General features: G+C 38.3%; 1 protein-coding gene across 1 annotated transcript in view; it reads right to left on the bottom strand.

Moving 5' to 3' along the window:
• Positions 1-15,337, bottom strand: part of PEPD (peptidase D) — a 142,192-nt gene that overhangs the window by 108,719 nt on the left and 18,136 nt on the right. The window contains exons 4-7 of the mRNA XM_054840802.1: positions 10,941-11,004; positions 8,862-8,909; positions 7,158-7,219; positions 352-396 (exon numbers count right to left, since the gene is read on the bottom strand). Of these exons, the coding sequence (XP_054696777.1) occupies positions 352-396; positions 7,158-7,219; positions 8,862-8,909; positions 10,941-11,004 (219 nt within the window). The remainder of the gene's footprint in view (positions 1-351; positions 397-7,157; positions 7,220-8,861; positions 8,910-10,940; positions 11,005-15,337) is intronic.

Raw genomic sequence — 15,337 nt, 5'->3', positions numbered from 1 at the left:
ATCTACCTTTGATTTTCGTTGCTAGAATATGAATTATCCTCAGTTCTTTTCCTATTCATTCAAATTCACATTTACATGAATGTGACTTAACTCCAAACACATTCTATAAAAATGTATATCCAGACATAATGCTTAAGAAATGTTACATAAATTCTTCACTTTTCAATGCTGCTACCTAACGCTGTTTTTACTTTTGTACATTATTTCCACCCCATAACGTGAAATCAGCTTAAAATTAAAACGCATACAGTAAAGTAGGAGGGCTTCTGCTGAGGGACTCTCTCTGAAGCAATGGTACAGAATATAAGCACATTCAACAGTACTCAAAGAAAAAGATTTTATGCTACTCACCATTCTGCAATTTCAGGATGAAGGATTTTGTTGTTCACATTAAACCTACAAAAAATAAAAAAATTAAAAAACAGCCAGACACACTACACCAGAGACTACATATTTACTTTTTTTTTAACTGTGTCTTCTCTGAGGATGTGAAAAATTGTGAAAGCAAATATTGTATTGGAATTCAGTATAGATCCCAGTGAGAAGAATGCACATGCCTATCTTCACTGTGTAAGTATTTAATTTTGAAACACATGAGACTAAGCCAGATACATAATTTTAAGAATGTGCAGAAACCAGAGTAATGGTGTGTTCAAGACATGTTTATTAAACTTCTTTTGACAAAGATAAAATGTTACCAATTCACTGCTATGAGTGTGGGTTGGACAACATTGACCTCCAGAGGTCCCTTCCAAATTGTTCTGTGATTTTAACTTTGCTCCTCAAACACCCTTCAATGAAATTAAACACTGTGCCTTGCTAATTTCATCCTTTGTTTTATGCCTTTCGATTTTTGTGTGTGCACAGAACGTGGCATGTGACAAACAAGTTTGCTTAGAGGACTGTGAAAAGGAAACAACCTTTCCTTGTCTTTTCTGATCTAGAGAAGAGGCAAAGCAAAAGCTTCCATCTCACCTTGGCCTCAAACATGTAACTATTTTTCTGTTTATTTTCCACATTAGCAATTCATGTACTCTTGGAACTATTTTGAGGCTCTCTAAACAATAACATTACAGTGGCCAATAGAGTAAAAAGCTGAGTAATTAAGTGAAACACAAATGGATTTTCAAGCATTGTTCAAGGGGTTTTTTGCTTACAATTTAAATGCCTAAGGAGTGTTCTGCATCAAAGATATTTTTGTCTGACTCAGGACTGTTGGCTCTTCAGTTAGGGAATTTAAGGGAATTAAAATGCTCCAAGGCACCCAATAGATCTTCAAAAGAATGTTGCAAGGCAACAATCCATTTTCCCACATTTTTGAAGGAAAAATTAAATCTATTCCAGGTTATTAACTATTCTTTATACCTCAGAAGGGACCAACTAAAGCACAAATCCAATTAAAAAAATTATTTGGAAGTCACTTCTGATTGTACAAGGGTCTCACTGCATCCTCAGATAGCAGAAGAAAAAACTATGCTTCTGTTTTTCAAGAACGTATGCTCACAAACTTATAAAATCCTAACAAGGTGAAGGTTAATAGCTTTGTGTTCCTACTCCAAGACAGAAAACAAGAACTTATCACAACATTCAACAAGGACAAGCTGTATGGTATTCACTATTATGGGTAGTAATTAGAAACCACTGGAAAAGCAACACAATACAAAAAGTCACAAACCACAGAACAATGCACCATTATAGAATAAAGCTGGTGCTGGCAAACAAGAAAGTCTTGTAAAACCAGAGAAAAAGGGCACTTTTTCAATTTAATCATCACCATCCCAACAACTATTACCTCTGTAGGCCAATGCAGATATAATTCTGGAATGGAATAGCCAGTTAAACACAAATTTATACAGAAGAAAATATACAAATTATATAGGAAACTCAATCTATAAAAATTCTATTAAAAAACAAAAGCCTGAGCTCCCAATTTGGCTGGAAAGCATACCAATTGACACCACCACAGAAAACTGAGACACAGAAGAATTAAGCTGCAGCTGCAACAACAGACATGAGGACTTTCAATAATTGTCATCAGTATTGTGAGACACAAAACAGATCAATGAAGGCAAGCGTAAGGAGACACTACAGCACTGCAAAAAACTCCAACACCAGCTCTATGCAAATAAGACAAGTATAAACCATGGTTATTACAAAGTAAAAAAAGAAAATAAAGGGCAGGGAATTACAGGTACAGAAAGCAGCTGACAAACTCAGAAAATTCGCATCTCGTCTCCCAAGAACTCGACACATGCACTTCAAACACAAGCACAAATGGCTGAAACCAAAAGCAATTTAAACAAGCCAAACAGTAAAACTATGAACCTCACAACAGAAGATTGTCTCTCATCTAAGCATCTAGCTATGATTTAAAATAAATAAATAAATAATAATTGTACACCAGCATAGGCTTATAATAGTTCAAATAACGCTCTTTTAGGAAAGAGCTTTCAGCCAAGAGCTGTACCATCTCTGTCACAGTCCCTGGTTTTTACTTATCCTGGCCCTAAAGGCTCTGCTTGAACTGCCTTTGTGCTGCCAGAAACGCAAGTTTTACTTACTGGCTGGGACCACCTATTACATGGCAGCTCCATAAAATTCTATTTGCTGTCAACTGGGGAAGCTAATTAAACACACGGGAAGGCAGTAGGATTACAACAAGGGGGTGCTGGGGGCATGGAGAAGAGGCAGGAGGTCATCAGTAGAACGACAGCTCTATCTCTCACCTGGAACACAGACTTTCCGATATAATGTCAAGTATAAAACAAGATCTTAGACCTCCAGGACATAGCATCAGTTCACATTTGGAAGAGAATCTGAAGTATTGTATGAAACCAATGATCAAGGACTGAACTGTCTCAACTCCGCTTAGCTCGTGGCAGCTGTGGGTCCCGTGCGAGTGGCCACAAGCCACCTGGTTACAACTGCTAGCCTTCTAAAGCTAATGACTCAAATTATGCTTCGCTTTAGCTACCAACAAGGCAGCTAAACAAACCGCATCCTAGAAGTTACTGGTTACATAAAAACCTCAAGGGGAAGAGCTTGTCATCACCAACAGGAGAACACAAGTAGTGTTTAATTCACATAATTTGTGCACAAAGTCCTACATAAAATAACCCTACCTTGTCCATTCAGCAAAGTTTTTATCCTGCTAGACAGTAAACAACTTACTCTTAAAAACCATGCACTACCCTAACATTAAGAGGATCATGTAGAGCAATCAAATTCTACATTTTCCTGCAATTTGCAAATTGATAATACTTAAATGATGAGATAGGTGTTCTTGAGGAAGAAAACAAATTGACATTTTGCTACAGTTGCAATCTATAAGGTGTTAATGCTCCCATTTAATCAACACAGAATTAAGAAATACTACACTGAAAGGCATGTCCAAATTGATTTCATACTCGGTTGTCCTTTAACATGCAAGACAATTTCATTAGTTTAAAATAAAAACCTAGAAATCTACACCTCTTGTATAACGCCGTATAATGCGATCCTTTTTTGTAAGCTTAACAAATACACTTTGTGTGTGTATGGTGATAAAAATCTAAGATGTATTCATAAATGATGTTAGAATTTTCTACTCTTCTTCAACATGGAGAGTCTTTCCCCTAATGACTGACTTCACTAGGCAATAGGGAAGAGGCCACTTAGATGGCCAACAAGTGATACCCAACAAGTGCAATTCTGAGGCAAAGGAATTCACTGAAAAACTTTAAACATTACACACAATTGCTTGCATCATTTACATCAGTCGATTCTGAGGATGAAAAAAGCCCCCAACACAGCAAGTAAAGATGTATTCAACATTGTTTTAAAGTACATGGCACATCACTGTTTATCCATACAGGTTCAAAATCCATTTTCTATATGGTGAGCCATATCATCTCAAAGCATTTTTAGAAGTGCTACATAACCACCACATGATTAGATATAAAAAATTCCTGCACATTTTCCAGTCTGAAAAATGCATCCATGAATTAGGGGGGAAAAAAGGAACTAGCCTTTATTAGCAAACAGAAATACATGTTTCTAGAAAACAATACATTAGAACTACTTCAGAAACCTGCCTTTGATACTTAAGCCATCTGAGGCAACTGAGAGCAAGTAATTTCTGTAGGATTGTAACAGCTGTAAACACAGCTGACCCGAGGGGAGTTACGGGGAACAACATTAGTAAATGCTCCAGATCTCCGACATCCCTGCCCCAGGCTGCTCCCTCTGCTGAACTACTCACCGCTTAGCAGGGTGACTTCCCAAGTACTGCCATTCTCCATTTTTACAGATTGCAGCAACATACTCCCTTTTTTTAGTACAATATACTTTGCTATATGAGACAGCTATACATAAACTAATGGAAACCATGATATAATTCACTATTATGGGCTTTATTATCACCATAAAATCAAGTTTGATCATTGCTTACAGGACAAAAATAACTTAGGGGTGATCTTCAGGGTGAGCATAGAAATAACCCATGATCACAGTAGTCATTTTGTCTCAAATGACTATTTATTACAGTGGAAAAATTAATCAAATAGTTTAGGTAATTATGTTCCAGAAGAAGTTCAAAAGGTTCAAAAAGTAAGGCAGGGAAGCAACATCATTAGGGCAAGAAAAAGGCAGCTTCTGACAGGAGCAGATGAACAGCCTGCAAAGAGAGCGAGATTCAGCTTTTTCAGGAAATGATACATTCTATTATTATCCCTCAGAAAAGAAAAAAAAACAAAACAAAACACCACTCATTGGGGCACAGTCAGTCTAGGCAAAAAAGACAAATGGGAACAGGAGGAACACAAAAGGGCCCTGGCAAGCAAATACATCTTGGCCAGGTAGCCTGAAAATGGAAACAAACAAGAACCCAGGAATGAAATACAGCATCATAGCTAGGGCAGAGCCCGGCCGAGCACAGGGCAGACGAGACAGCCAACAAGGCACAGTCATGGGAGGGCGGTCTGAAGGAACACATTGCTCAGTACAAACTCCATGGCTTTAGTCCTCTTGGAAGAAATCAATACATCCAAAATATATGCAATTCTATAAAGGAAACATTTAATATAGAAGAGGTGGAGAAGCAGGAAAGCAGAAATGCTGAAATTGGTTTGGGTTGGTGTCAAAAATAAATATAAAATGGGCTGGTTTATACACAGTTACAAAAATCTGAGAAGAGCAGAGTTTAAAAGGAAGCTCCCCCCTCCTCTGCACCCTCAATTAGCAGCGATGGCTCTCCGCACGCCTGCCACCAGCACGCAGACCAAGCACGCCCTCGTGAGAGATGGGACAGCCCTGGAGAAGAAAGCAGGAGTCACAGAGATCAAGGCTGAAGTGACGAGCGGTTTGAGGGCATGCTATCTGTCAGAAGAGGGGAGTGGATCTTCAACACATCCAACAACAACATCAATGCCTGCTCTTCTGCACCACGAGCACAGGAGGGGAAGACACCAATCAGATCTGTGAGAGGCAGCAAAACAAACAACTTGGTGCGTAGGGGTGGAGAGGGATGAGCGTATCCAGAGGCTCAAAAGACAAGTATCTGTGAAACAGTCGGAAATCACCCCCAAAGAATGGGGAAGTACTCCTCCTAGAGCACACTCACACCACGTGTACAGCAAACTGGGAAGCCAGCAATAAAATATCATTAATTCCTTTAAGTGTTGCAGGAGACATGCTATTAAAATCTCAAATCAAGTGCTAAATGGAGTGGCTTCCTACCTTAATGTTGACTAGTAATAGAACGTGTTACTAATTAAACTCTAGTGTTTAGTGAAATTCAGGGGGGGGAAACGGCTTTTTGGTACTTCAAATAGACCTTTGTACATCATTCCCATGACGAATTACTGCTGGAGTTAATAACTGTTTATATCTCATGTGGAGATGTCTCAGATAAAACTGGAGGTATCGCTCCACACAGATTTTGGAGTCCACCTGTACCTGGAGAGCGTACGATAACTGAGTATCTACTTGGTCAAAGCAACAGAACATCATACTGCTGTGACAGCAGAGAGGAGACCAAATATTCATTAAAAACAGCTTGCTTGTATTCTGGAATAGTTTATATTTAGCTCACTGGGCAGCAAAAGATGTCTAAATGTCTGTCACCTCGGTCCCCAATATCCCTGACAGAATCATTAGGTTTCCATTTAGGTTGTAGAGGGGAGAACAAAGTAATTATGGAATCAGATTCCATATTTCAATTCACATGACACAGAGAAAAGATGAACCCAGTAGAAAGCATGCTCTTGGACTAAACAAATGAGCGTCCAGACTTGCAGCAAATTCTGTGCATTACGATCATCACTGCATAATTAACATGCTGTTGACAGAGGTGGATGGAGAAAAATACAGTGGGGTGACTGGGAGTCAAGGGTCATTAAAAAAGGCTATCTATTCAACATCTCAGCATGAGTGTTTATTTTAACAGACTTTTTAATGGGCTTTGTTTCTTTTTTGCCATACACTTGAGCTAAAATGGAAAATGATCTCATTTTAGGATATCATAACAGAATAGATGGTTGTATTTCATTCAAAATTGAGGCCATCATCCTCACATCCCAGAGCAGACTGTGATGTACTTTTATTTACTAACTTTTCAAAATACTGCATGCAGGAGGACATTTTCACCCCACTAGTAGCCAAACTTCATAAAAAGACAACACCAAGGGACAATAAAAGATCACATCTAGGCAGAAAGGTCATCTTTTATTTTACACCTGTAATGTAACATCTTTTCAGAAGACTGCGCATACCAGAATCCCTCATGTGTACCTTAATACTGTACAAGGAAGTGATGAAGAGAAAGAAGGTACTCTTGAAGATTTCTGTTTCTGAAATCTGAAAACCAAATATTCCAATCCCAAAAGTGGAAATGGAGGTAAGGGGATGGGTCTGTTTGGTTTTAGACACTTAAAGCAAACTCAGAGAAAGAGAAACATTGGATGACCTTAGATGCAAGACAGATTTAAAAAAAAAAAACTACCGTTGTATTTCAAGTCATTAGAAACATGTCAAACATTTTCTTTCCAAAGATATACTAATACATTTGATCTGACATTCAACATCCTGTCATTAGGAAAAAACATCATTGAATGTGAAATATAAAATTAATTAAACATCACCACACAACAATTAATGTACTAAAAAGCTTTGTCACTTACTGGCTGATTCCCTCAAACGAAGCTTCTTTGGAGATGTTTCCGCTATCAGTATTAACACCGCGCTGGGAGGGAAGAGATTAAAAGGACCATGATTCTGAGCCAAACACAAGTATTTAAAATTTAAATCAGGGGGAGAACCTGATTGCAGTAAGTCTTCAGGACAACTTATACATAAGTTTACTTGAATCACTATAAATAAAAAACCCAGACTGTTTGTTCAAATGCAGACCAGTATAAGAAATTATTTGTTTCATAACAGACAGACCAGCCTAGAACTCAGGTTAGGATGTGCTGCTTAGGAAAATGGCAAGCTTTGATTTTTAATTCCCTTATGTCTTGAGAGAGAGCTAGGAGACCTATATAAAAAAGGGCAAGGGAGTAACAAATGGGCAAGGTTTCTTCTGAAGTAATTTCATTTAAAAATAAATTATTACACACTGCCTTGGCAATGCTTACTATTTAAATTTGCATGCCGCTCCCCTACAGGTTTTCATTCAAGCAAGTAGCATAAGCAAGAGTATTTTGGCTGCTACACAGCAGATGGACACTTCTGCCATGTGCCTGGGAAACCCTGTGGAGCAGCGTTACAGTTCTGTATCTGGAAAGAGACAACAGGAGGAAAGGACCAAGTGCTCTTCCCTCCCTTCTCTGTATACTTCTCCACGGCAGTGGGAGGAATGGGAAAGCATCACAGCTCCATCCTCTCAGCCAGGAATTAGGTGAAAATTCCAGATTACAACAGGATGCTCACAGAATGACAACTAATCAACAGCTTGATGTGCAGAAATGAATGGTAAGAAGCACAAGATGGTAAAATAGTCCCCTTCTCACTCATTTCTCTTAAAGAACATGAAGAAAGCTATAGGGTCATCTTTTATATGTGTGTCTGTGTGTGTATACAAATGTAAGTGGAAGAAAGACTGAAAACTATTTAGGGCCTCTGTTCTTAAGAAATCAGATCTCATGCCATGTGACTGCTTAAGGAGGTATTTTTTGTAAGACTTCTGTCTGGCAACTAACATGGGAAAACAAGAAATTCAGGAGCTGCCACTGCATTTGCTGTAAGAGAAAGCTCAGAGTCAGCAAATCATTTCTTATATAGATTGGAGACAAGAAATCAGATATTCTAATAGTGAGAGGTTTACAAAACATCTGTCAAGGAAAGAGGTGATGGAGAAGAAGAAACCTGCAAGCTTTACATCCATTCATTCATCCTTCTTCCAGAGAAATAAGCAAGCACCATTCAAAATACTTTGCAGGTGTGCGATACCATTCCCTCCTCCCAGAAGTTGCTCTTACCAAGCCACTCAATGCACGAACAGTATTCCCTGAATCTTTGCAGGATTTCCATAGAAAAGCCCAAACATGCTTATGACGCGACCAGAGCAGTAGAAGAGAAAAATGGAGTTTGGAGTCACTGTACATAGGCTGGAGGGCAGCATGGTTGACGTTAGATAGGCTTGTCATATTTTACTACAAAGCAGATAAAGGTTTTGGCAGAAAGAACGTAGATTGGAAGGCCAGAGGTTACAAATTTTGAGAGCATGGAGGAGCCAGAAGACTAGATTACTATATACAGGTAGCTTCAAATTTGGCAAAGATGGGGAGAAAAAGATAGCGAATGACAGTACAAAGAAATACTGAATAACCTGCTCTCCTTATTCAAGAAAATGGGTAGTAATTCTACAGAATAATATGACTCACCAAAGTAAGGAGCACAGCAGGATTCTTCGAAGCCAAGACACTGGATATCTAAAAAAGAAGTTTCAGATTACTATAATTTTTCTTTTTTTCTTCCTTATAATCACATTGATACCAATTTCATCAACATTTGCTATACACAAATGAGCTGCAAAGACAAAAAATGCTCCTCTGATCTCTTTCAGATATTGTAGTATTACCTGTCACTGCAACGAGAGTCAGTAGATCACAAAATATTTAGGCAAAAATGCAGTGCTTAAGTTGGTGGTGTCCTTTAAAGACACAGGTATCAACTATAACTTAATCTTAAGTCTGTTATCATTTGGAAGACAAAGGATATATGACCCAAAAAGCTGTAATGTCACACAGAAATAAGGAATAACAGGGTGCTCTGTATCCACAACACACTACTGCATATAAAACACACATGCATTAATATTATTATGTTACAATGTACTAAATACTTAGTAATGAGTCTTTACTGTTATTCTCACTGGGTCATCTTTTACTGACTAATACTTGTATTAGGTTCCTTCAGTATCCTGCAAACATTTACAAACTGAGAACAAAATCATTGGGCTTGTAGAGAACTGGGCTTTCAAAGCAGCTGCAGAAAGGTGGACACTGAATTACACATTCCTTGGGGCAATGAACAGGTGACATAATTCCATGGAGCATGGTTCTACCAAATTTAAACCAGCTTAATAGCATGCTAATATTAAAAAAAAAAGGTCATATGGCAGTGAGGTATAAAAATATCAATTCCACATTACCTTTTTTTCCTCCCCATAAAATATCAGGATTACACGCTCGCACAGCTTGCTCATTTGTTGACATAAAACTATCCCGTAAATAAGGCCCCTAGTGTCCTGATGGTGAAAAACAACTCCTTGGCAAACCAGGAGAAAGGTATAGACAGAATATTTGAAAGCTGAACGGTATCACTGCAAGCTTCAACAGCTTCTACCTTCAATCCATGTAGTCCAGGTGGAAAACAGCCTTTATGTTGGGACAGTTTACTGGTCGACATATAGAACTCTTTCCCATCAATGAGGTTTTTAAGCAGAAAGGAAGCAGAGAATAGAACTGCAATAAAGGCATTTGTTGATGGAAAGTGACCCAAAACAACTAAGGTGACCCAAAACAAATATGATTTTTAAAAATAAAACATGTATTTTCTACTTGCAATTTTCACTGTCTGACAGATGAGCATTGGAGTGCCTGCATTCTACACGACTCCAACTCACACACGTCAAAAAGCAACCTCTCCACAGCTTCCTCCACCCCCAGGTACCGAAATACAGGATCAAACTTCACTTCATAGCTGGACTCATTATGAAAATGAAATGAAACATCCTCACAGCTGATGAGAGCAAAATTTTCCATCTAGCAAATCAGTTAGTGCTCTGCAGGGACAGAAGTATCAGTGTCTTCCTTTTCAAGCTGCTCGCCATGAAAATCACCCACAGAGCTTGGCAAAAATACTGCCCAAACCCTGCTGAGCCTTCCTACCAAAGAAAAGATAACTGGCCAGGTGCGTAAGTATACAAACATCTGCTCAGAAATGAAATGAGAAACCTAACTAAGCAAGTCATACTTGCATTTAAAAATATGAATATATTTGCTTATTCAAATATTTGAATGATTCAACATAAACTAAGAGTAAGGCAGGCAGCCCTTCCTCACAGCTCTTTGTAGGCTCCTAAGTCAGAGCTTGAACATGCAACCTCCCTGACAGCAATCTCCTCAAATCTCCAAGGCATTGCAAAAAATGTATTTAGTAACATGTTTCTGTTGGATAAAGACACAGACTGACAGGTCTCATGATGCACAGAACACATTTATGAGACTGTCTTTGGATTAAGACATTAGTGTTCAGCTCAAAATGGCAGCCTTTTTAAAAATAAATAAATAAAATATTTACAAGTGCTTTATAAGAACGAAGGACACTTTCCAGTAACTAGGGGGCAAGGTCCCACCAAGTCAGGAGACATCCAGTAAGCAGAGGACAAATTAAGCAAAATCATTGCCAATATTGATTTTGTATTCATAGAAAAATACTCAGAGACATAGAGAACTCACCTCGTTCACATAGTGGACTTCATCCACAGCATATTTTTTCTTGAAGAATTCAGGGGGATGAATCCTTTGGAAAACAACAAAAGAAACATTTGGATTTAGCTTTACTGTTATATTTAATAAGGACACAGACAAAGAAATAATATCCTTTACTATCACAACAATAGAATCAGATATGAGGAATATTTTAATAATCTTATCCTTCACTCCATTTCTCAAAATAGGAGATTGCACAAACTTGCTACAGCTACAAAAATCAGTCTGCTTTAATCCAGTCCATGCTTGATACTTAGATTTCATGGTCTCCTCCTGAATTAAAGGGTTTTTCTTCCCCATTCACTCTACACAAGACAGTTTTGTTAAAATTTTTTGCCATGCCATTTGTATACAACTTTCCAATTCACCAGACACTGGAAGGATGTGGAAATAGACCAGTTTGCCCTGTGTTATTTTCAAAGAATGAAGAAAACATTCGTTTTCTACCCTGGTAACCCCTCTGATGTGAACACAAAGCAGACTGAGAGCTATTGAGACACAGGTTCTGCTGCTTCTATTCTTCAGGACACCAGAGATCCACTCCTCTAACCCAAGAGGGTTACAATCTCCATCCGCTCCCCCCACTTGAAAATATCAGTATAATTCTGAAAATGTAATCTCAAAAGAAAAAAAGGAAAGAAAAAAAAGAAATCCCACCCATCTTATGTCCTTCCACAGAGTAAAGAAAGCATGAGAAAAAAACGTGGCTGGAACAGCTGGAGTTTGGAGGATCCTGCGCATTTTCCTTCCTGAGAAGCAAGAGGTGTGTGCAGGACTGAGCCTTCAGCTGTGTAAACGTTAGACTACAAGAGCACAAGTCCAAGCGGGGAAAGAATAAATTAGGCTGGAGACTGAAGAACATTTCTAACCCTTGCAGTGAGGAATGGCAGAAGTGGTGGGACAAATAGCTCAGCACCTTTAGGAGGTGCTCCATAGCAGAGGCATGGGCCGTAGCTGCCTGCAGTACCAGGTGGCTAGAGCTCTGATTTACATCATTTTTTCAATCTTGTGCACTCATTTTTTCATTTTACATTCCTTTATGCCCCATACAGTACAGGGCTGAGACATATACAACAACACAAAAACATTTATGGTGTTCTCAAGCAGTACATCACAGATTTTTTTAAAAAAAAAATTATCTGTGAAAGTACTACTCAAAAGTAACATAAAAATTTCTCATTCTATGTTCCCTTTTGCAATGTTCCTTTTGTGGACTCTTCCCATCACTGTTGGAGATTTCAAAGAAATTATCATTTATCTTCTCTCCCTGGCTAATTTCACATATAATTAAAGAAAAAAAAAAAATCACAATATCCTCTTATTTTTCTATACCCTGTATTTTATAGTTCCCTCACCTCTAACTTTTGCATGCTCTGTTTCTCCTACAGGCATTTCCTTTTCCCCTCCTTCATTCCTCACACATTCAAGTACTTTAATACTCCAGAAACATCACAAACAGATTTATCACTTCCCATTTTTGTTCTCTTTTACAGTTTGAACCAATTCATCTGGTATCAGAAGAATCCCAACTGTAAAACCAGCTAATTTATGGTCAACGGTAATTTATGGTAATATCTGCTCTGTAGAGCAATACCTCCAAAGCACCATTTACAATTAGCTGCATTGTTTGAATTGAAGGACTGTTACTTGTAAATATTTCTTAAAAGTATGCCCACAAAAGTGCTGGATTTAATTCACTTAATGCAGTTTAAGTAAGAGAAGGTCTCATTTTCCAACACGCCAATAAGAAAACTTCTCTCTTTTCACAAACTGTTTTTCAACTTTTTTTTTTGTTGTTAGTTGCCTCCTACAATTGTGTGGTCTACAGCACACTGCTGCTAATTTAATTCTTTGGTTACAGTTAATATTAATCCATTATTGATTCCATTCCAGCTGTAATCGCTCCAACATCTCTTCTTATGCACGCTACCACTCTTTTGAGGAACAAAAGTAGCTCATCATCCTTTCAAGGCTGAGGATTTTTTTTCTCTGCTTGAAGAGAAAGAAAACAGCAGCTTCCCACAATCCTCTGTCCTCTCTCAATTATTGAACTAGGTCATCTTCCAGATATTTTTGACTCCATCACACCTAATGACAAGCTGCCATGTTTCCCAGGTGTGTACCTCCTTGCTGGTCTTGTTCTTGCTACCTTGCTCAGAAGACAGCAAGGCTTTTAGTATGAAGTAGAGAGCCAGACTTCTCAGCTTTCTCTGAAGCACTCAAGACTCTGCCTCACTTCTTTTCTTCAGCCATTTAGCACCTCTGACTAGATGGTAAAATAAATTCACATATACTTCCTCCAAACTACCATCCCCTACCCATCCCACAGGGGCCATGATGCTTCAGCGATGAAGCCACCTGTCCCACGGGGAAGATTTCTGCAAAGACCTACCCTATTGCAGAACCACACAGGTGGAAGGAAAAAGTGCACATGGAAGTCTACATTAGAGTGGAAAAATTCTGTGCTGTCACATATAGAAAAGCAGTATAGAAGGCAAAACAGAAGCTCAGGGACAAACAGGAGCAAAGATGATCCTCACTGAAACTTTTCCATACTCTCTCCAGTCTCTGCAATTTTTTTTCCCCAGTTTAGCGGGGATCTGTGAAAGATTATTATGCACCAACATTGTAGTTATTGTAAAAAAGTACCAGTGCAGAGTTCCTTAGAAGATACAGGGCTCAGTATTCATTTTTATCCAATTTAAATGCAAAACAGGCTAAGTCTAGCACTGACCATCACTGTCACAGGGAACAGCACCTTCCACAGAATGCTCACTGGCATTGTGAAAATCAGAAGTTACATTCTGTTATGATGATTTCAAGTACATCTGATACTTCACAGAGATGAGGAGTACTTCTCTCTGCAAATGGCTCTCAGGCAGGTAGAATAAGTTAATTGGTTACAATTTTTAGGTCTGGCTTTGTCTTTTGTAATGCTGCTATGGGCTGCCAGTTTCAAAATTCTGATTAATCACTGCAGAGTCTACACGCAAAAAACCCCACAGCAAGTCATAAATTAATTAGAAGGATTACCCAAGTGGAAGATATGATCCCAGATATTATTGAATTATGTCTTTCCTTCCTTACCTATCAAAAAACCCCAAACTTTTGTAAACAGATGTGAACAGAAGCAGTGGCTTAATTTGTACAGGGGTTTTTTTGGGGGGGAAAGAATGTGCAAAAATTTTTTAGATTCACTGGCAATATAAATTAGCAAAAACCTACAGAGAAAAATGCACTTCAGCCCTAAAAAGGCTCAGTATCCTTTCCCTATAGTTTTATAACTCCAGCCAAGCAAATACTAGTGTTCATTAGAAACGTCAGTAGTTAGCTTCCAGAATAGCAGGAGTCACCATTTTATCTTATAATGGAAATAAGTAACTCGAAACTCCTGGAACTGCATTGTACCCAAGAATGCATGCCCAAGTGGCTAGGCAAAAATCTGGCATCTCATAGTTTATGGCCATTAGAAAGAAAACATAAGAGTAAAGCACTTGTATTTATTTACAAGAATACAGTCCTCATTTTTTGTCACTAAAGGATACTTTCAACAAGAGACCGTCTCTAGTTCACCAGTTACAATTCTTCACAATTTCCAGTCCAGTGAAAAAGCTTGAGTTATTCTGGGTTAAACATCAAATCTGTTTACATCCTGCTGATGCTTCCTACATATTCTTCCCTCTTCCATGTTCTTCTACCCTATCTAGTTCACCTACTTGGTTTCTTACTCTTAAGATTTTCATAGCAATTGGGAAACGCTGAAGATGGGCTAAAGGTGTGAAGCTATTTTTAAGAGAAGATTCGACTTCTGATGCAGTGTCTCATTTTAACAGCTGAAGTTTTATTAAAGCACCAAATATTGAAGGTTCACCTGTCAACCATAACAAGAGACAACTTTATTATAAACAAAATTCTACTGAGATAGCAATGGGAAAAAGAGGAGGAAGAGCAGCAGCAATACTTTCACTATAAAAATACAGTGTGAAACATTAAGTCAGACAGTAAAGTAACACCCCATGTTAGCTATACCTGATTTCTCTTACATATCTATCAAACACAAAAACCACCAGGAAAAGAGTAAGGGAGCATAGTATTAAAATCTAGCAACCAGGAATCCCAGTCAGTCGATCAGCTTACTGAAAACTCCCAAGTTTAGAATAAACTTTTCCATTTCGTTTAGCTAAATTCACAGTGGTATGTGATGGCATGTTTAAAAACCAACATGTTTCACAAATCACAACCTAATCACACCAGTGCAGATTTTGCCACCAACTTTGACAGACCACAGTATTACAACTGGCTCCACTTTGATGCAATCCTTCAAACAGGAATGTAATACTGACTCCTCTGTTTATCCATTCAGT

Source organism: Grus americana, chromosome 13 (assembly GCF_028858705.1).
Source record: "Grus americana isolate bGruAme1 chromosome 13, bGruAme1.mat, whole genome shotgun sequence".
NCBI lineage: Eukaryota > Metazoa > Chordata > Aves > Gruiformes > Gruidae > Grus > Grus americana.
The sequence above is the reverse complement of the archived record's forward strand: the minus strand, read 5'-3'. Positions and strand labels throughout refer to the sequence as shown.